General features: G+C 35.5%; 1 protein-coding gene across 3 annotated transcripts in view; it reads right to left on the bottom strand.

The window, feature by feature from the left end:
- Positions 1–1,178: 1,178 nt before the first annotated feature.
- Positions 1,179–20,834, bottom strand: part of APC4 (anaphase-promoting complex subunit 4) — a 36,447-nt gene continuing 16,791 nt past the window's right edge. For all 3 annotated transcript variants that reach the window (XM_090396040.1, XM_090396041.1, XM_090396039.1), the window contains exon 3: positions 1,179–3,419. In XM_090396040.1, coding sequence (XP_090252166.1) covers positions 1,279–3,419 — 2,141 coding nt within the window. In that variant the 3' untranslated portion in view covers positions 1,179–1,278. The remainder of the gene's footprint in view (positions 3,420–20,834) is intronic.

Genomic DNA, 20,834 nt, shown 5'->3' with positions numbered 1-20,834 from the left:
TCAAATTCCTGCCATGTATCCTCAAGGGGTGTACAGGATATGATAGTACTACACTAACTTCCTATCTACAATTTTCAGATTTGTTCCAGTAGCTGACTTTTCGCTGTTCGCCCTGGTTCACAAACAAAATTAGCTGTTATCTATATAATTATTATTATTATTATTATTCCTGATACCTCCAAGGAGTCCGAAGACTCATCGCGGGAGGACATCTTCAACTGTCTCTACACCTTACCTCTTTACCTCTATTACGAATCAACACCATCTACCGCCCACCTCCAACACCACCACAACTAGTAATTTTTGTCTGTAAATTGCGTGTGTTCTGAAGGGCCGATTTGTATGTATGCGGGATGAAAAACCCGAGTTTCCGGGAGAAAAAACCCTGCTACCTCCGTATGAGATCGGCTAACTCACCATCGAGTGAAATCGACCAGATAAAGATCCCTCCCGTTGCGACGAGAATCGAACTTAGGCCTATTCCAATCGAAGGGCGCAATGTACCGTCGTTCTTCCAATTGCGCTACGGAGGCGCAATTGGAAGAATAACTAATTAAACTCTGAATTAAAGAAATACTCCATGTTCAGATTTCTTTTACAGTTTAGGAGAATATCAATTTATGCCAGCTGTCCACAACTGGATCTGTCCAATTAGGAAGCTGACTTGTCACCAGTTGTACCAATAACTTTTCCCTACACCTTAAGCTGACTACTGTTGACTAATGTTCATCACTGTTGTACTCCTTCCCACTTTGTAATTGGAAGTGACCAATTATAAAGTTGACTGACTGCTCAAGTTTTCAGGTTATATTTAATTTTAATAGTATAGAAGACTTGTTTAATTTATTATGGAGATTTTGGATAAGTGACATTAAGCTAACATAACATTTCAGAATTAATGTTTCAGTTTTTAATTTTCATTTTTATAATTAGAAAGTAAGAAAGAACTCTTCTAGTTCTTTCTTGTATGTTTCTCATTATTGTTTGTATTTGTACTTTTTCATGTTTTGTTCTTGATGTTTGATTTATGCCAATCCTTTATATTCTCTCATCAGTATGATTACCCCCAGTTTCCTTTGTTCTATTTTTACTTTCTCATCTCTAGAATTTCACTATAGCAAGTGTCATCTGCACATTACAATCACAAATTTTTATCAGTCAATAGGCATACAAAGAAATCTTTTTTCAATACATTTTTATTGTGCAGAATTAAAGATGACAATTTTTACAACTACTGCATAGCAGTTTCTAGAAAAATATTTTTAGAAAAATGTTCCATCAGAAGAAACTGGATAAGGTGGTATTCTCTTTATCACCATCTCCTTTAGCACCACTAGTGCTGGGTCTCACCAGAAATCCAGATTCATTGGCTGAATCACTTTTCTCTGTACAATCTTTCATAACACTGTCTTCTTGATCTGTCTCATCTTGCTCTTCCTCTTCCTCTTCAACATCCATTTCAAAGAGCCGTACCCTTCGTCTTGAAGCAAACAGTACGCAAGCAACTTTTCTGGAACCACTCACAGCAATCTTACAACCTTTCATATTTTCCAAACGTCTAGAATTTGTTTTATCTATTAGAGTGTTACCATTGAGAACTGGGATATTTAGTGAAATCAGCTGCTCTTTTGGAATCTTTTTCATTTCTTGTGAAAGGGATTCAAGTGACAGCTGTAACAAAATGGGTATGTGTTGTTCTGGATATTCACTTTTATTTTCTATCAATAGTATAGAGATTGTTTCTTCACCATAAAACTGAAAATCCATGATTTCATGGAATATATGTTGATTTGAACATAAATCATCAGATTTCAATTCAGGTGAAACTTCACCAAAAATCAAAGAAACTGCTTCAACAGTGCTGCACAAAGATAACGGTTGTTTAATTATGTACATCTGGGAACAAGGTATTTGTTTTGTCGTGAATAAACTATACATGTGAGCAGCGCGAAGGCATGCTACATGACACAGTTTGGGAGAGGAGCCTATATCTGTATGAAACATACTATATTCATAAGTCTTCTTTACAGACTCTCCAAGCATCAATGCTAATCCCTTAAATGCATTTTCAACAGCTTCTTGAACTTCTACATGTTGCTGAACTAATGATTTATTGGGATCATGCTTAAATAAAAGTCCAGAATCTCTGATATGAGAATGAGAATTCAAAAACAACACCCAAGGATTTTGGGACACTGCAGGTGGAAAAGAAAGGTTTTCCATTTTTAAATACTGACCAACTCTTTCTAACTGAAATGTAGTTCTGTCAGAAGTGCTCTCTCCTGTGAAATTTTCCTTCAAAAATTCAGCTACAAAATTTAAATCTTGTTGTGTAACTTTTGTTATGTCCGAAGGAATAGGATCATCTGAAAGCCTTAAAATTACACAGTACAACCACCGGAAAAAGGCTTTAAAATTTTTCATGCTAGTGTCAATTACTTGTTGAAGTTCAGTAGCTTTCATCAAGAAAGAACCAACAGAAGCCAATGCTTGGCTAACTGCTTCTACAGATAATCCCAGCATACCAAACTTTTCATACCAAAGAGCCATTCCTTTCATATCACTGAGATGATAAAACAGTGCTTGAGTTACACTTTGTAAGTGCTTTAGGACTAACTTTTGAATATTTGAGTATGATAACTCAATGGAATTACCAAGTTTCTTGAGACCTTTCTCCGTCAAATCATGTAACAAAAACTTCTCCAAATTATCTGAAGCAGTGCCAAATAATAACAGTTCTAAGAAATCATCACTTATACTGCCTGTAGACACTTTGCTTTTTTCCTCTGCATACTTCATTAATTTGGTATCTATTTCAAGCAGAATATCTTCCCATGCCTCAGATATAGCTCGAACAGTAGAAGACAAATAGCCTAACAAAGAAGCTATTTTGCCATACTTTAAAGCAATGATTTTAAGTTCCTTGTGTTTACTCTGAAGGAGTGGCATATTATAGGACTTCAGAGAATAATGCGATTTTCCATTACTATCTGGGGTGTCTACAACTACAATTAATATGCTAAAATCATCAGGCAAAATGAGTGAACACACTTTATTAGGATTACCACTGCTAAGTTCTTTTACACACAGTTCACCTGCAAAAAAGATTCCGAAAGCAAAAAGATGAATTTTACCTTGATTTGTGCCAACAGCTAAGATATTCAAGTCTGTTTGGTCTTTCAATTTTTTCACATCTTCCACATTTTCTTCAACATGCTTACTTAAAGATCCATAACTTTTACTTAAAGAAGGGAGTTTAGGAAGAAATTTTGCTGAGTAATCTGTGTAAAAAGATGCTTCTTCTTCTGTGGCTTCAGATACATTTATCTTGGCAACCCAAGTCATGGCTGTCACAGTAGCCTTAACATTCATAGAATGGAGAACCTCTGCATTTTCTACATCACAAAGTAAAATTTTTCCTGAAATAAACAGGAAAACAATGTCACATCAATATACATAAAAATATACACCAAAGAGCCAGAACATTATGACCACCTACCTAATATGATGTTGGTACTCCACGTTCCACCAAAACAGCTCTTATCCAGTGAGGCATCAATGCTACAAGATTTCTTGTGGCATCTAGTACCAACACATAACCAGCAAATCCTTTAACTCAAGTTACATGGTTGAGCTGCAGAGTGGATGTGCTGTTTCAACACAAACCATAGATACTTGAATGGATTGACGTCTGAGGAATTTGGAGGCCAGTGTGACATGGCACATTATCCTGCTGAAAGAAGGCATAACCAGACAGGACATCCATTCATGGCAATGGTATTCCTGTCTGGTTATGCCTTCTTTTAGATAGATAGGTGGTAGATGCCATAGTTTCTGCACATGGATGACTGGACCCAGGGTTTCTCAGCAGAACATTGCTCAAAGCATTAGACTGCCTCCATTGGTTCTTTTCATCCCATGGTGCATCCTGGTGCCAACGGTGCACATGGTTCTAGCCATCCACATGGTGCAACAGAAAACAAGATTCATTGGACCAGATGACCATCTTCCCCTAATGCAAAGTCCAGTTTTGATGCTTGTGTGCCCATTTGATGCACTTTTGATGGTGAATTGAAGTTAGCATGGGTACTTGAAGCAGCCTGTGGCTACGCAGCCCCATTTTCACCAGGGTTCAATATACTGTGTATTGTGACATACTTGTCACCAACATTCAAATTACCAGTTAGTTACACGACAATAACCCTTCTGTTGGCTCAAATCATCCGGGATAGCCTTTGCACATCTCGAGCATCAATGAGCTGTGGTTGGCCCACACCTTGCAGGCATTTCGTGGTTTTTTTTCCCCACCTCAAGCCACTTCTTGAATGTACTCACCATGGCTGACTGTGAGCGTCCCCCACAAGCCATGCCAATTCTGACAGAGCTGGTCATAATGTTTTGGCTCTTCATTGTATACTGGTTTTATAAAAATTTATAGAATAACTATAATGAATAAGATAAATTTTGCAAGATTTTAATGTCATAATTTACTGATTTATTTTTTAGTCATTAATTTCTGTTAAATATAAGAAGCCAAGACTTCCCATCTTTACAATAACTTTGTTTCGCTGTGCACATCCTGTTAAAGAGTGACTCGCATGTTGTGTACTATACTTATCATCCATTCCTTTGCTTGAAAAAAAAAACAAAATCAAGAGATTAAATAAAGTTCATAAGAGAAGCAAAACATACTTCAAATTCCATATAAACTCGCATAGTACCCATCTATAAAAAGGGATATAAAACTGAATGTGAGAATTATTAGAGAGGATTCAGAGGTGACTGACAAATATTGTGGCAAGTCTACTGAATGCACCCTTTGAGAAGAACGGATTGACAGTTGGTGGGCTTCATAGCTGACAGGCAAAAAAAGAGGAGACATGATAGAAACATGTAAGTTATTAAAGGGGTTTTATAGGATTGATGTTGAAGACTTTTTTTCAGCAAGTGGCAGGAAGGAAAAGAATGAGGGTCACCAGTAGAAAATGTGTAAGTGTGTCGTTAACAAGGGCATTAGGACTAGATTTTTTGCTTGGAGGGTGGTAAATGGATGGAATGGGTTGCTAGAGATAGTTGTGAGTACTTCATCAGTGAATGAATTTAAAGAAAAGGGTGATAGGTATTGTGTAAATAATGGATCTCCAATGATGATTCCATGAATAATAATAATAATAATAACAGAGGAATTTCTCTACTGTAATTTTCATGGTAAGATTTATGCAAGTATACTTGAGAAAACAGTTAAGAAAAATTGTGGACTGGAGAACAAGCTGGATTCAGGTCAAATAGAGATTGTCAGGATCAGATTTTCACTTTAAGACAAATAGTTGAGAAATCATGGGAATATAACAAGGATCTCTAAATTTTGTCAGTCTGGAAAGGCATATGGCAAGGTGCTAAGAGAAAAGTTCAAAATGCTACAGTTATATAGTGTAAATGGGACATCATATCAGGCAATACATATAGTATTAAATCTGGTGTGTGAGAGATTTGCAAGTTATCTCTACTGTTATTCATCATCTATATGAATCACATTATGAAAGAAAGTGGTATTAAACCTGATATTGAAATTGGAAATGCTAATCTCAGTTCTTTACTTTATGCAGATGATGTTATACTCCTAAATAAATTCAACACTAGTCTGATTCCCTGACTAAACTGAATAACTCTTGTAATAAATTCAGCAATAAAAAGACAATGAAAATAGGTAGAAACATTAAAAACATTAACTGCATCCTGAATGGAGAACCTATAGAACAAGTAAAGCATTTCAGCTTTTTAGGCGCAGTTTTTAGTGATGATGGTAAACTGAATATGGAAATAGACAACAGAATTAGCAAAGCTGGTATTTTCAGAACGAATGAATGACCTAATATCCAATCCTCACCTTCTCCTAGTGCACCTTGTTAGGTATCTACCTGGATACTGAATGAACGAGGAGGGGCTGGCAATTTGGGATTTAGCCGACCAAATTGTATTCTTATTGGCTTAAACCAAATTATAAAATGATGGCACAACATGGCAGAATTTCATGCCGGCTGGAACATTGTCAGATTAAACACGGCTCCCATTATTTTCACAAAGGAACCAGGGCAAACAGCGAAAAGTCAGCTACTGGAACAAATCCTAAAACCCACCCCAACTCAACATCACCAGAGTTCAAGATCGGCATTATCAACATAAGAAGCCTGAATGTCAAAGAAATGGAGCTAGCTGAGGAATTGGATAAATACCAGATCGACATAATAGGGATGACTGAAACAAAAAAGGCTAAAACTGGCGAGATCTTTCTGAGCAATAAAATGTTATATTCAGGCAATAATAATCCTTGAAGAAAACCCTGATTGATTCAGCCAGAGGCATGTTGGTGAGGTTGTCTGCAAGGATAGAAAAATCAAGACTCCATGGTGGACACAGGAAGTTAAAGAAGCAATGAAGGAAAAGAAGAAAACATATCAAAAGTTCCTGGCAAATAAGTCGGCTTGTGCTCTTAGAGAATACAGAGACAAATGTAAGAAAACAAAACACTGTTTAAAACTAGCTAAACAAAAGTCATGGGAGGACTTTGGCAAGAACATAGAAAATAAATATCTAGAAGGTAGTAAGATATTCTGGAGATTGTTGAAGATGCTTAGAAATGGAGGAAAGAGTGAAGTAAAAGGAGTTAGAGATAATAAAGGTGACATGAAATCCTGAGAAAAAGATATCCTTGAAGTATGGAGTAATTACTTCAAAAAATTGCTAATTTAAACAATCAGTGATAGCAGAGTGGTAAAAAACACTCAACCGGCATACAGTCAGGAATACGTATCCATAGTTGAAGTAGAAAAAGCCATCAAAGGCTTGAAATGTGGAAAGGCAGCAGGAGTAGATGATATTCGACCAGAAATGCTGAAGCATGGTGGTATAAGAGTCTTACAGTGGCTGCACTGCATAGTTCAGAAAGCCTGGACAGAGGGACGAATTCCTGATGATTGGAGTAGAGCTCTCATAGCTCTCATAGATCTCCCATATATAAAAAGGGAAATAAAACTGAATGTGAGAATTACAGAGGTATTTCCATACTGAGTGTTCCTGGCAAGATCTATGCAAGTATACTTGAGAAACGGTTGAGAAGAATTGTGGAAGAAAAGCTTGGTGAAGAACAAGCTGGATTCAGGCCAAATAGAAGCTGTCAGGATCAGATCTTCACTTTATGACAAATAGTCGAGAAAGCATTGGAATATAACAAAGATCTGTATTTAAGTTTTGTCGATCAGGAAAAGGCATATGACAAGGTGCCAAGAGAGAAGCTATTCAATACGCTACAGTTATATGGTGTCAATGGGGCATTATATCAAGCAATACTTAGTCTTTATTTGAGTTGTAAGTCAGCAGTTAGAATTGAAGGATGTACAGGAAGATGGTTTAATGTTAAATCTTGTGTGAGACAAGGATGTACATTATCCCCTCTGTTATTCATTATCTATATGGATCATTATGAAGGAAAGTGGTATTAAATATGATATCAGAATTGGAGATGTTAATGTCAGCTCTTTGCTTTATGCGAATGATGTTATACTTCTGAATAAATCCGCTACAAGTTTGCAAGATTCCCTGACTAAATTGAATAACTGTTGTAATAGGTATGAAGGTCAGCAATAAAAAGACAAAGACAATGAAAATAGGTAGAATTGTTGAAAATGTCAACTGTGTTGTGAACAGGGAATCTGTGCAACAAGTAAAACATTTCAGCTACTTAGGCATGATTTTTAGTGAAGATGGTAAATTAAATATGGAAATAGACAAAGCTGGTATAGTAGGAAGTCAATTGAATAAATTCATATGGAATAAGAGAGAAATTAGTCGGAACATCAAATTAGCTGTATACAAGACAGTGTTCAAACCAGTTTTTAACTTATGGATCTGAGAGCTGGATCAGAAGTAAAACACTTGAGCAAAGACTAGAGACCACAGATATGAGAATCCTGAGAAAGATTAGAGGCGTGAACAGATTGCATCAATGGCAGTATCATATTAAAAACGAGGATATTAGGAAAGAACTTGACATTGTTGGCATCCAGGAATGCGTTAGCAAAGCTAATCTCAGGTGGTATGGTCACTTAAACAGAACAGGCGAGGAAAGATTAACAAAAGAAGTGTTCTCTGCTAGGTTGGCAGGAAAAGGACCCAGAGGAATACCAAGATATAAGTGGATTGATACGGTACAATGTGCCTTAGACGATAGAAATATAAGATCTGATAATGATAATATTGGAGTCTTGACAAGTAATAGACTGATTTGGAGGAAAAATGTAGATAGGAAGTTAGTAATGATGTAAATTTTTCATGTAGTACTATGATATTCTGTCATGTCAAGAATTTGATGATGATGATGGGCTTAGTACAGAATCTTGATGCTTTGGTGTTTTGCACTGAAGAATGGAGATGTCATTTCAGTGTTTCTAAGTGTAAAGATATGCAGTTTGGCCAGAGAAGATTACTGTTATTGCAGTAATCTTCTCTTACTGGCATCTCCATGGAGTCCTAAGATTCATCATTAGTGACCTAAATTATTGGCACAATATATGTCATTCATCTTAAACCAATAAGAGACAAAGCATTCACAGCTGACTTAGGCAATTCAATCCATTTATTCATCATTCTTCAAGCAAAAAATATAGTCTTCATGCCCTTGCTAACCACACTCCTACCCAACTTCCAGAGATGATTTGTTCTGCTCCTCTAACCAAGTGTTGAAACATTCCCCCATACCCCTTCTTAAATGTTGCTATCATACAACCCCTTTTTCACTTATCAACCAGCTTTTGTAATCCACAAGCTCTCGATCTATCCTCATAGCCATTCCACAGACCACTCACCATCTTGGTCACATATTCCTCGGGCTCATCTCCACTGCTTCCTCATTGCCAAGAAATCATGTCACTGGACCTGATTTCTGCAATCCAAATGTCGTATGAAGGGTTTATAAATAGGAATGATAATTCCCTTATTACCGTATATTATCACGTATAATGTGAACTAGAAATTTTGTTTGAAAACTAGCCCTAAAATGCCATGTCCACATATAATGCGATCCGTTAATCTTGTTCCATAACATTATAAATAATACAATATGAATTAACGAAAGAAATATTTATTTTAAAACAAAATGTCAAAATCCTTTAAATTCTTCTTCATCTTTTGAGTCATCAAACATTTCATTTATAAATTCATCTGTAGGGATTGCGTCATCAGTGTAGCAGTTGTTGTCATCGTCTTCATGCTCTCCATTTTGTTGTGCATCATCCTCGCTTTCGTATATGATGTGATCTTCGGATCCATCCATTGAATTACTTATTCCACATTTAAGAAATGAGCGTTGAATCATTTCAGATGGTATCGAATCCCATGCTTCTTTAAACCAGCTGGTGACTAGGCTTCTGAAAATTCCCACCCTTTGTCATCATCACCAAACCAGATGACATTCATTCTCTCCATTTTTCACGTAAGTGATCTTTAAATGGCTTATTCAAGCTGACATCAAGTGGCTGCAAAACGGAAGTTAGACCACCTGGTATGACTGCTAGGTCTGTACGTAGCTCACGTGCTTTCTCTTTGCTTGCCTCCGTTAAATGCACCCGGTACATATCCCAGACTAGCATGCTTTGTTGACGTAACAAGCTACCTGGATGCATGTTCCATACTTGATCCAACCACAATTGTACACCATCATCCATCCAACCTTTCTGATTGGCTCGAACAATTACACCTGGTGGAAATTTCATATGCTTTGGAATTTTCTTCCTTTTAAATATCACTGTCAGCTTTAATTTGGTTCTGTCTGCCATGCATGCTGGAACAATGATAAAATGAGATTTTTCATGTCCAGTTGTTTTTATGAAGACACCCTTTTCACCAACTGAGTTTACTGTTCGATTCCCAGGCATATCAAAGTACACGGGCGTCTCATCCATATTGCCAATTTGGGAAAGTTTATATCTGTGACACTTCCGTAATTTTATGATAAATTTAAGGAAGGACTGAACTTTTCCTTCAAGCTGCTTTGGTAACTTCTGCACAATTTTTGTTCGGTGTCGTAATGTTAATGCTTTGCGTTCCATAAATCTGTTGCACCACCCAGGCGAAGCAAGAAAAGATGAAATACCTGATGTGTCCTTGAATTTACCATTCTTGAGTTGTAGAGCTCGAAAACAGGTTGTATTTCTTGTTACTATAATGCCATCTTGTCGTTGCATCAAAATCCATTCATTTAGCTCTTCTTCGAGTTCTGGAAAGGATGCTACATCTCCATGACGGGCACATTTCGTTTTGGGGAATTTTTCAAGACTGTCTTTTTACTTACACTGTTATTATGTTCTTCTGCAAACTGCACGACACGCAATTTAAATCCTGCTTCAAAAGATGAACGTTTATGTTTCTGTTGGCTCATTTACAGGCTAGGTTTGTTTAACGAATAATATTTAAAATGGACTCTGGTTAAACCGATATACCTAACTGTGCTCTATCTATCTCACTGTGCACTATCGTTCGGCGACTGAGTGCACATTTATGCGCAGATTCGATGCGCGCATGGTCACCGAATGCAAGTAGGTCAAGTAGGTTTGGTTGTATAGGCATTAGGTAGTATATATTGTGTGTGCAAGTCTAATAAGATGTTACATTTTTTAGGATCCGCATATAATGCGAACCCCTAACTTTAAGTAGTATTTTTTACCATAAATTTTTCGCATTATACACAATAATATACGGTACCTTTATTATTCATGACACTTCCAAGCAGCCCAAAGACTCACTGCGGGAGGACACTTACTGTACAACTCTCTCCGTCTCCACCACTACTGAACCTCTACTCCCAATCAACTACATCAGTGCCATCTACCACCCACCACTACCACCACAAGTATTTTTTTGTCCGTAAATTGCATGTGTTCTGAAGGGCCAATTTGTCTGTATGTGGGATGAAAAACCCTGCTACCTCCGTATGAGATTAGCTAACTCACCTTCAATTGAAAAAGTCCATATAAAGATTCCTCCAATCACGACAGGAATTGAACTCAGGCCTTTTCCCATCGAAGGGCGCATTGTACCGTCATTCTTCTAATTGTGCTACAGAGGCACTTTGTTAATGTGTTCTTCAGTAACCAAGTAATCCTGTGAGCTACCATGGCTGCTTTAGCAATATGCCTTCTAAACTTCAGCTCTCTATCTCTACTACCCCTGAAATCTCTGGCTTCTTCAGTTTCATGGAGTACAGGTCCCCCAATGTGATACATGCAGCTGTTTTTATTTTTTATTTTTTTATTTATTTTTTATTTTTTTTTTGTATGTGGTTCCCACCCACAAAAGGTTATTAGTAAACCTATAGGTACATTTGTACCATGGGTGGACTAAGGGTTTTTATCAGTTTTATATATATTTTTTTATTGTTTTATATTTTATATAGTCCAGAAACCCTGTTCTAGAGACCAGACATAAAACTTTTTCAAGCCATTTCAGGCCTCCAATAAGTGGGGCAGTGATATCACAGTGGGCAATAAAATTCATCTCCCACCTAAAGACAATCACAAACATCCATGCCCACAGCAGGATTTGAACCATGATTGGAGAGAGGGTATCCTAACCACTTGGTTAGGAATTATAGACATGTTAATTTTACAGAAAATCCCCTTTCACTGGACATTATATTCTTAAACAATCTGCTCATGATCCTTATCAAAAAACAGGAAACATAAAATGTTTAATCCGACGAGCTAGAACTAATTGTTCAACTCCTCATGAATTACAGAAAGAAATTTCAACTATCAAACATCACATGAAATTAAATGACTTCTCTGAAAAAAGTACACAACATCTGTTTGATTCCTACAATCCAGAACAACAAAGATTCAATACGTCAAGTTCTAATTCCATATTTTTCCAGGATTTCAGAACCAATTTCAAGAATTCTGAAGAAATATGATTTAACAGCCACTTATATTCCTCCTCATCATCATACATATCAAGAATTTAGGCCTAGTATGGCTTGTTCCCTTAGAAGTCATCGTTGAATTGTTTAAGAGGACGTCCTGGTTTTCTTTTTCCTAATGGCTTGTACTTTAAGGCTTGTTTTGGTAATCTTTCTGTTTTCATTCTTTGAACGTGTTCCATCCATCTATGTTTATATTTTTAAATTTTTTTCAGTTACTGGTTCTTGGTTTAATTCTTTCATATCTTCGTTTCTTTTGTGATCAAATAGGGTATACTTTGCAGTTTTTCTCATAAACTTCATTTCTGCTGTTGTTAATCTTTGTTTGTCTTTTTGTTTTATTGTCCAGATTTCGCTTCCATATATTAAGACCGGTAGGGCTAATGTATTGTATACTTTTAGCCTGGTTTGTTTTTGAACTAGGTTTGGTTTAAATATAGAGTTAATTACTCCTGTTATTTTTAAATATTTTGCAATTTTTATGTTTATATCTTTTCCATTTTCATAAGTGATCATACATCCTAGGTAGTTAAATGAATTCACCTGTTCTAAGATCTTGTTATCTAATACTATTTTAGTTCTTGCTGGATCTTGTCCTTTAAAGGCCATAGTTTTTGATTTTTCCGTTCATATTATCATACCATAATCTTTGGATATCTCATTTAAATTTAAAATAGCTTTCTGTAAGTTATCTTCAAAATTTGTAATTATTATTTGGTCGTCTGCAAAGAGGAGACTGTTTAAATTAACTGTTGGAGAAAGTTTAATTCCTTGATGTAAATTTTTACTCCATTTTATTGTTATTTCATTTAAGTAGATATTAAAAAGAGTTGCTAAGAGGGGACATCCCTGTCAGACCCCTTGGTTTATCTCTCTTGTATATGATAGCTCATGATTTAATCTTATTTGTATTTGATTATTTTCATATATACTTGTGACAGCTTTTAGGATATTATTTGGTATTTGTCTTTCTTTTAATATGTTATATAATATGTTTCTTTTAACTTTGTCAAATGCTTTTTCAAAGTCAATAAATGCAATATGTGTTTCTAAATTATATTTTCTTCTTTTCTCTATTATTAATTTTAGGCAGAAGGCTGGGTCTATACATGATCGTCCTTTTCTAAATTCATTTTGTACCTCTAGAATAAAGTTTTCGGAATATTTCATTAGTTTGTTATTTAAGATTCTGCTGTATATTTTGTAACATGAATTTAGTATATTGATACCTCTATAGTTTTTAGGGTCATCTCTATTACTTTTCTTAAAGATAGGAATGACAATTGCTATTTTCCATTCTATTGGGGGAATACCAGCTGAGTAAATATTATTTAAAAATAATAAGAGTCTTCCTTTGAATCTTGTTCCTGCGTATTTATATAGTTCTGAACCTAGCTTATCTTCTCCCGGTGATTTTCCGTTTCTTGTTTCTTTCAGGCTGATTTCTAATTCTTCTTCGGTTATTTCCTTTTCATTTTCGTTAATTGCTTGCCAGTTGTCTTTTTTAAAATATTTGTCTGTCCACAGTTCTGTGTAGTAATTTAAAAATTCTTCTAATTTCAATTTAGTGTTTAATTTTATGTTTTCTTTGGTATCTGCATTTAGGTGTTTCAAAATCTTATATACATTGGGTCTTATTTTATATAAATCATGTTCTAAATTAGAAACAAATTTATTCCATGATTCTCTATGTCTTTTTCTGACTTCTCTTTTAGCTATGGCTCTTATTCTTTTATATTCTATTTCATCTTCTAATCTTTTACTGCTTAACCATTTGTGATAGGCTTCTTTTTTCTTTTTGATTATTTCTTTGATTGTATCATCCCAGATCTTCAGTTTTTTCTTTTATTGAATTTTTTGGTCTTTCCTAAGCTTTCATTTGCTGCTGCATTTAGTATCGTTTTTATATTAAGCCATTCTATTTCTATTTCTTCATTTTGTTTTATTTTATCTAGATACTGGTTAATTCTTTGTTCATATAGCCATTGTACATTTGTGTCATTCAATAGTCTAGTTTTATAAACAAATGTTTCAATTTTTCTTTCTGTTCTTGTTACTTGTAGCCATTTAGGTGGTAATCTTAATTTTATTTTAACAAGGAAGTGGTCACTGCTTATTTCATATCCTCTGTGAACTCTAACATCTAGTGAAAATTTTGATGTCGTTTCATTTAATATGAAGTAATCTAATATTGATTTCCATCCTCTTGCTGCCCAAGTATATTTATGTATGTCTTTATGTTTATAGAAGGAATTCATTATTTCTATTCATCATTAGGTTATTATAAACTACAAAGTCAATCAATTTTTACCATTTCTGTTTAGAGTGTGTTCTCCATGTATTCCTATATTATTATTAATTTTCGTGTTTCCAATTAAGTCTCCTGCTAAAATTATGTAATCATTTTTATTTATTTTATTATACATGTTTTGTAGCTGATTATAAAAATCAATATTATCCTGTTCTCTTCCTTCTTCTGGGGCATATAAACCAATTATTGTTAAATAGCCTCTATCTATTTTTATTCTAGCTTCTATTATTCTTTCATTCCATAATTTATAATGTTTTAACTGTTTTGAAAGGGAGTCATGAATCCAAATCATGACTCCTGCTTGTGCTCTTTGGTCTCTGTCGACTCCACTGTATATCACATTAAAATTTACAGTTCTCATAATTCCTTTTAATTTCTTTTTTGTTTCAGTGATTACTGCTATTTTAAAATTTCTTTCATTTAATAACTGGTCTAATTCTATTTCTTTATATGCTATTCCTCTTACATTCCAGTTTGCTATGTGTATTATATTTTGTCGTTTCCATTTTCGTTTTCCTTTTTCCATTCCACGGTCGTTTCCCATAGATTCAATCCGATTGTCTTTTTCTGTCAGCTTACAAGTATGGTTATGTTCTCCATGTCAGGGAACTAGCCTGACGATGGAATAGTTCAGTGGTAGGGCTGCTACCTTAAGGCTTCTGAACTTGCCTTCTTCCGAATTTAAACCCAAAGGAGGAATAGGGTAGATTGAAGGGGAAAGGGTAGATTATAGAAGAAATATAGTAAGGTTTATAGAGAGGACATAGTTGTAAGGCCAGAAATGAAAAGACCCCATGGCCCTCGAGTACTCTAATAGCACAAGGGTCATAAAGTAAGAAGAGTTGGCTGATAAGGCCTTATAGGAAAGATTAAAGTAAGTGGGTCTTCCTCAAAGTAGAAGAAGGAGAGGATAGATCCAGCTAGGGGTCCATGGGAGTGCCGCTTCCCTTACAATCAAGATAATTGCCCCTTATGGCCCTGTTGGTCCACGAGTCCTTATTCAGTATATTCGGACCACCGCACCACATATATATATATACACACACGCACACGCATGTACACCCACACACATGGTGGGCTCCCCTATCCGCCACCCAGGGGACACGCTCTCTAGGGGTTACAAGGTCCCCTGAGAGACTTATATTCCTATTAACAAAATATCCACCTATTTCCCCCTCTTCTAAAGATAAATGCTCAATCTGTTTTACTTTGAACAAACAGGATGCTCTATTGTAAAAAGAATTCAAGAACATCAATCATACATTCAGCACAACAAATCCGATAAGTCTCGATTGTCTCGGCATGGGATAGAGATAAGCCACAACATCCTCTGATCCAAGACTCATCTTCTACACAGATGTCGCTATAAATTTGAACGCCTATTCAAAGAGAGTCCTGAGATCTTACTTCAACACCCTAACCTGAATCGAAATGTCTGCATATCATTATCAAAAATATGGGAAAGTTTAATCAGGATAACACATTAATTTTTTTTATTTTTTTATTTAGACTTTTAATTCCTATATTAGTCTTAATTTATTTATAAATTAAGATTATTATATGAAATTGTGAATTAATACCTATAACTTAATCATCGGGGTGCTTAAGGGTCAAAGCTGTATAACTGAGAGGAGATCTCCACATAGCCTTTAAAGGAATGCGGAGAACCGACCAGGCCTTCTGACCTAATGTCCAATTCTCACCTTCTCGTGGTGCACCCTGTTGGGTATCTACTTGGATACTGAACGAACAAGGATGGGCTGGCAATTTGAGATTTAGCCGACCAAATTGTATTCTCATTAGTTAAACCAAAATAAAAAATGATGGTACAACATGACAAAATTTCATGCCGGCTGGGGTGTCGCCCGGTTAAACAAGGCCCCACTGTTTTTCGCCGGAGAACCAGGGCGAACAGCGAAAAGTCAGCTACTGGAACAAATCTGAAAACAAACCCCAACTCAACATCACCAGAGTTAAAGATCGGTACTATCAACGTAAGACGCCTGAATGGCAAAGAAATGGAGCTAGTTGAGGAATTAAATAAGTACCAGATTGACATAATAAGGGTGACTTAAACAAAAAAGACCAAAACTGGTGAGATCTTTCTGAGCAATAAATACAAAATGTTATATTCAGGCAATGACAATCAAGGAAAAGAAGGAGTAGCTATAGTATTCAACACAAAATACGAGGCTAATCTTCTTGAATGGCAGTCAGTCTCAAGTAGAGTAATGTGGGCAAATATGAGAATGAGGAACTGGACAATTAGACTTATTTGTGCCTATGGTCCCACAGAAGGTTCTACTAAGGTAGAAGTGGAGGAATTTTTTGATGCTTTAGAAAAAGCAACTGACACAATGAAAAATTGGTCCTTGTTTTCGGATCTAAATAGCAGAGTAGGAAATGATTGTGAGACATAAATGTTTTGGGAAAATTTGGAGAAAAGAGCAAAGCTAATAATAATCACAAATATCTGTTGGATTTCTGCTCAGGACGTGGACTGGTTATTACTAACACCATGTTCCAACATAAAAATGTGCACAAATTCACATAGAGAGAAGGAGGCTAGGAATAAGAAAAGCCTCATTGGCTAAGTTATTGTTGATAGTGATGTTTTCTCCCTGGTGCAGGACACCAGAGTGTACACATCATTTGAAATTGGAAGTGATCACTATTTAGTCTTGAGTAGGATAAAATTGAATTTCATATTGAAAAGAATAACATGTAAGAAAGTTTTAAAGCGAATAAAAGTTGAGCAGCTCTCAGATGTGAACTGTAGACTAAAATACACAAAGATTATCGAAGAAAAATGAAAGAGTTTGAGAACAGGAATCAAACCTTGGAGATTCAGTGGCAAACTCGGAAGAAAACACTGATTAATTCTGGCAGAGAGGCATGCGGTGAGGTTGTCTGTAAGGATAAAAAAAATCAGAACTCCCTGGTGGATACGGGAAGTTAAAGAGGCAGTGAAGGAAAAGAAGAAAGCATATCAAAAGTTCCTCTCAAATAAGTCAGCTTGTGCTCTTAGAGAATATAGAGACAAATGCAAGAATGCTAAACACTGTGTAAAACTAGCTAAACAAAAGTCATGGGAGGACTTTGGCAAGAATATAGAAAATAAATATCAAGAAGGTGGCAAAATATTCTGGAGGTTGTTGAAGAAGCTTAGGAATGGAGAAAAGTGTGCTGTAAAAGGAGTTAGAGATGATAAAGTTGACATGAAAACAGGAGAAAAAGATATCCTTGAAGTATGGAGTAATTACTTTGAAAAACTGCTAAATGAAACAAGCAGTGATGACAGCACAATAAAAAACACTGACCAGGCATGCAGTCAGGAATACATATCCATACTTGAAGTAGAAAAAGCCATCAAAGGCTTGAAATGTGGAAAGGCAGCAGGAGTAGATGATATTCGACCAGAAATGCTGAAGTATGGTGGTATAAAAGTCTTACAGTGGCTGCACTGGATAGTTCAGAAATCCTGGACAGAGGGACGAATTCCTGATGATTGGAGTAGAGCTCTCATAGTACCCATATATAAAAAGGGAAATAAAACTGCATGTGAGAATTACACAGGTATTTCCCTACTGAATGTTCCTGGCAAGATCTATGCAAGTATACTTGGGAAACGGTTGAGAAGGATTGTGGAAGAAAAGCTTGGTGAAGAACAAGCTGGATTCAGGCCAAATAGAGGCTGTCAGGATCAGATCTTCACTTTACGACAAATAGTCGAGAAAGCATGGGAATATAACAAAGATCTGTATTTAGGTTTTGTCGATTTGGAAAAGGCATATGACAAGGTGCCAAGAGAGAAGCTATTCAATATGCTACAGTTATATGGTGTCAATGGGGCATTATATCAAGCAATACTTAGTCTTTATTTGAGTTGTAAGTCAGCAGTTAGAATTGAAGGAAGTACAGGAAGATGATTTAATGTTAAATCTGGTATGAGACAAGGATGTACATTATCCCTTCTGTTATTCATTATCTATATGGATCACATTATGAAGGAAATTGGTATTAAACATGATATCAAACTTGGAGATGTTAATGTCAGCTCTTTGCTTTATGCAGACGATGTTATACTTCTAAATAAATCTGCTACAAGTCTGCAAGATTCTCTGACTAAACTGAATAGCTGTTGTAATAGATATGGTATGAAGGTCAGCAATAAAAAGACAAAGACAATGAAAATAGGCAGAATCATTGAAAATGTCAACTGTGTTGTGAATGGAGAACCTGTGGAACAAATAAAACATTTCAGCTATTTAGGCATGATTTTTACTGAAGATGGTAAATTAAATATAGAAATAGACCACAGAATCAGCATAGCTGGTATGGTGGGAAGTCAATTGAATAAATTCATATGGAATAAGTGAGAAATTAGTCGGAACACTAAATTATCTGTATACAAGACAGTGTTCAAACCAGTTTTAACTTATGGATCTGAGAGCTGGATCAGAAGTAAAACACTTGAGCAAAGACTAGAGACCACAGATATGAGAATCCTGAGAAAGATTAGAGGCGTGAACAGATTGCATCAATGGCAGTATCATATTAAAAACGAGGATATTAGGAAAGAACTTGACATTGTGAGCATCCAGGGAATGCGTTAGCAGAGCTAATCTCAGGTGGTATGGTCACTTAAACATAATGGGCGAGGAAAGATTAGCAAAACAAGTGTTCTCTGCCAGGTTGGCAGCAAAACGACCCAGAGGAAGACCAAGATATAGGTCGATTGATATGGTACAAAGTGCCTTAGATGATTGAAATATAAGATCTGATAATGTTGGAGTCTTGACAAGTAACATTGATTTGGAGGAAAATTGTAGATAGGAAATTAATAATGATGTAATTTTTTTTCATGTAGTACTATCATATCCTGTACACCCCTTGAGGGTACATAACAGGAATTTGATGATGATGATGATGAATAAATTTATGTGGAATAAGAGAAAAATTAGTCAAAACACTAAACTAGATTTATATAAGACAGTGTTCAAATAAATTTTTAACTTATGGATCTGAGAGTCCTGAGAAAGATTAGAATGGTGAACAGATAGCAGCAGTGGCAATGTCATTTTAATAATGAGGATATCAGGTAAGAACTTAATATTGTTAACATCCAGGAATGTCTTAGCAGAGCTAATCTCAGGTGGTATGGTCACTTAAACAGAATGGGAGAGGAAAGATTAGCAAAAGACGTGTTGTTTGCCAGGAAAAAGACCCACAGGAAGACCAAGATATAGGTGGATTGATACAGTAAAAAGTGCCTTAGAAGATAGAAATATAAGATCTGATAATGTTGAAGTCTTGACAGGTAATAGATTGATTTGGAACAAAATTGTAGATAGTAAGTTAGTAATGGTGTTTTTCATGCAGTACTATCATATCCTGTAAACCCCCTTGAGGGTGCATATCAGGAATTTGATGATGAAGTCTTAGCTGATAGGATTAATTTGGAGAGAAATTGGTGATATAAAGTTGTTTATGATGTAGCTTTTTTGGCAGAAATTTGATTGTTTTCATCAGAATAAAAATCAGTGTCACAATGAAAAGATACTTATGTGTGAAAGTTTCAATAAGAATCAAAGTCAAGTAGCTTTCAAATATGAAATACAGAGTCAAATATATAAATATTACTGGAAGTGTGTGTGGGGGGATGAAGTTTGAAACCAAGAACTCAACCCTAGATACTCTTTGGCAGTATCTGAAGAAAACCGTGAGCAACTGTGAGCTGATAAACTCTGATTAAAAAAAAATACCTCTTTGATAAATCCTGGGAAAGAAGAACGCATCAAAAGCCAAATAAATCAGCATGTGTTCTGAAAGGATAAAAAAAAAATGTAAGAAAGCTACATTATGTGTAATAGCTATCAATAAGCAGTGGCAAAAAATATTCAAGAGGAATACAACCCGCAGTACATATCAATAGTGAAGACAGAAATATAGCACGAGGAAGTCTGAAAATATAGAAAGGTAGCTGAAATAGATGATATGCAACCAAATATGGGGAAAGCTCAAATATGGGGATATAAAAGTTTTACAATGGTCATACTACTTACTCAAAATGCCTGGTAAGAAGGTTGAATTTAGGATGACTGGAGGAGAGTGCTAACAATCCCCCATCCAAGGAAATTAAAATTGAATGTGAAAATTAGAATTTTTCTACTACATGTTCTAGGCAAGTGCAAGCATACTTGAGAAAAGCTAAAAAAAACTGTGGAAGATAAACTTTTTTTTTTTTTTTAAAAAGCTGAGTTCAGACCAAATAGAAGTTTTCATGATCATATATTTACTAAAGTTCAGAACAACCAAGAAATCATAATAATATAACAAGGATTTTTATTCAAGTTTTGTAAATCTCAAAAAAAAATTGACAATAAAAACAATAAAAAAATTGTATTAAGAGAAGAGCTGTTCAAAATGATACAATTAATACGGTACAAAGTAACTGGAATAACATACAGAACTGTAAGTCAGCAGCAAGAAGCATGTACAGAAAATGGTTTGATATAAAATCATAAGACAAGGGTGCACACCACGTTCAATGTT

The sequence above is a fragment of the Typopeltis vanoorti genome, chromosome 7 (assembly GCF_054136105.1).
Source record: "Typopeltis vanoorti isolate ZY-2024b chromosome 7, IOZ_Tvanoo_1.0, whole genome shotgun sequence".
NCBI lineage: Eukaryota > Metazoa > Arthropoda > Arachnida > Uropygi > Thelyphonidae > Typopeltis > Typopeltis vanoorti.
Note: the sequence above shows the minus strand (reverse complement) of the source record. Positions and strands in the feature narration are given on the sequence as shown.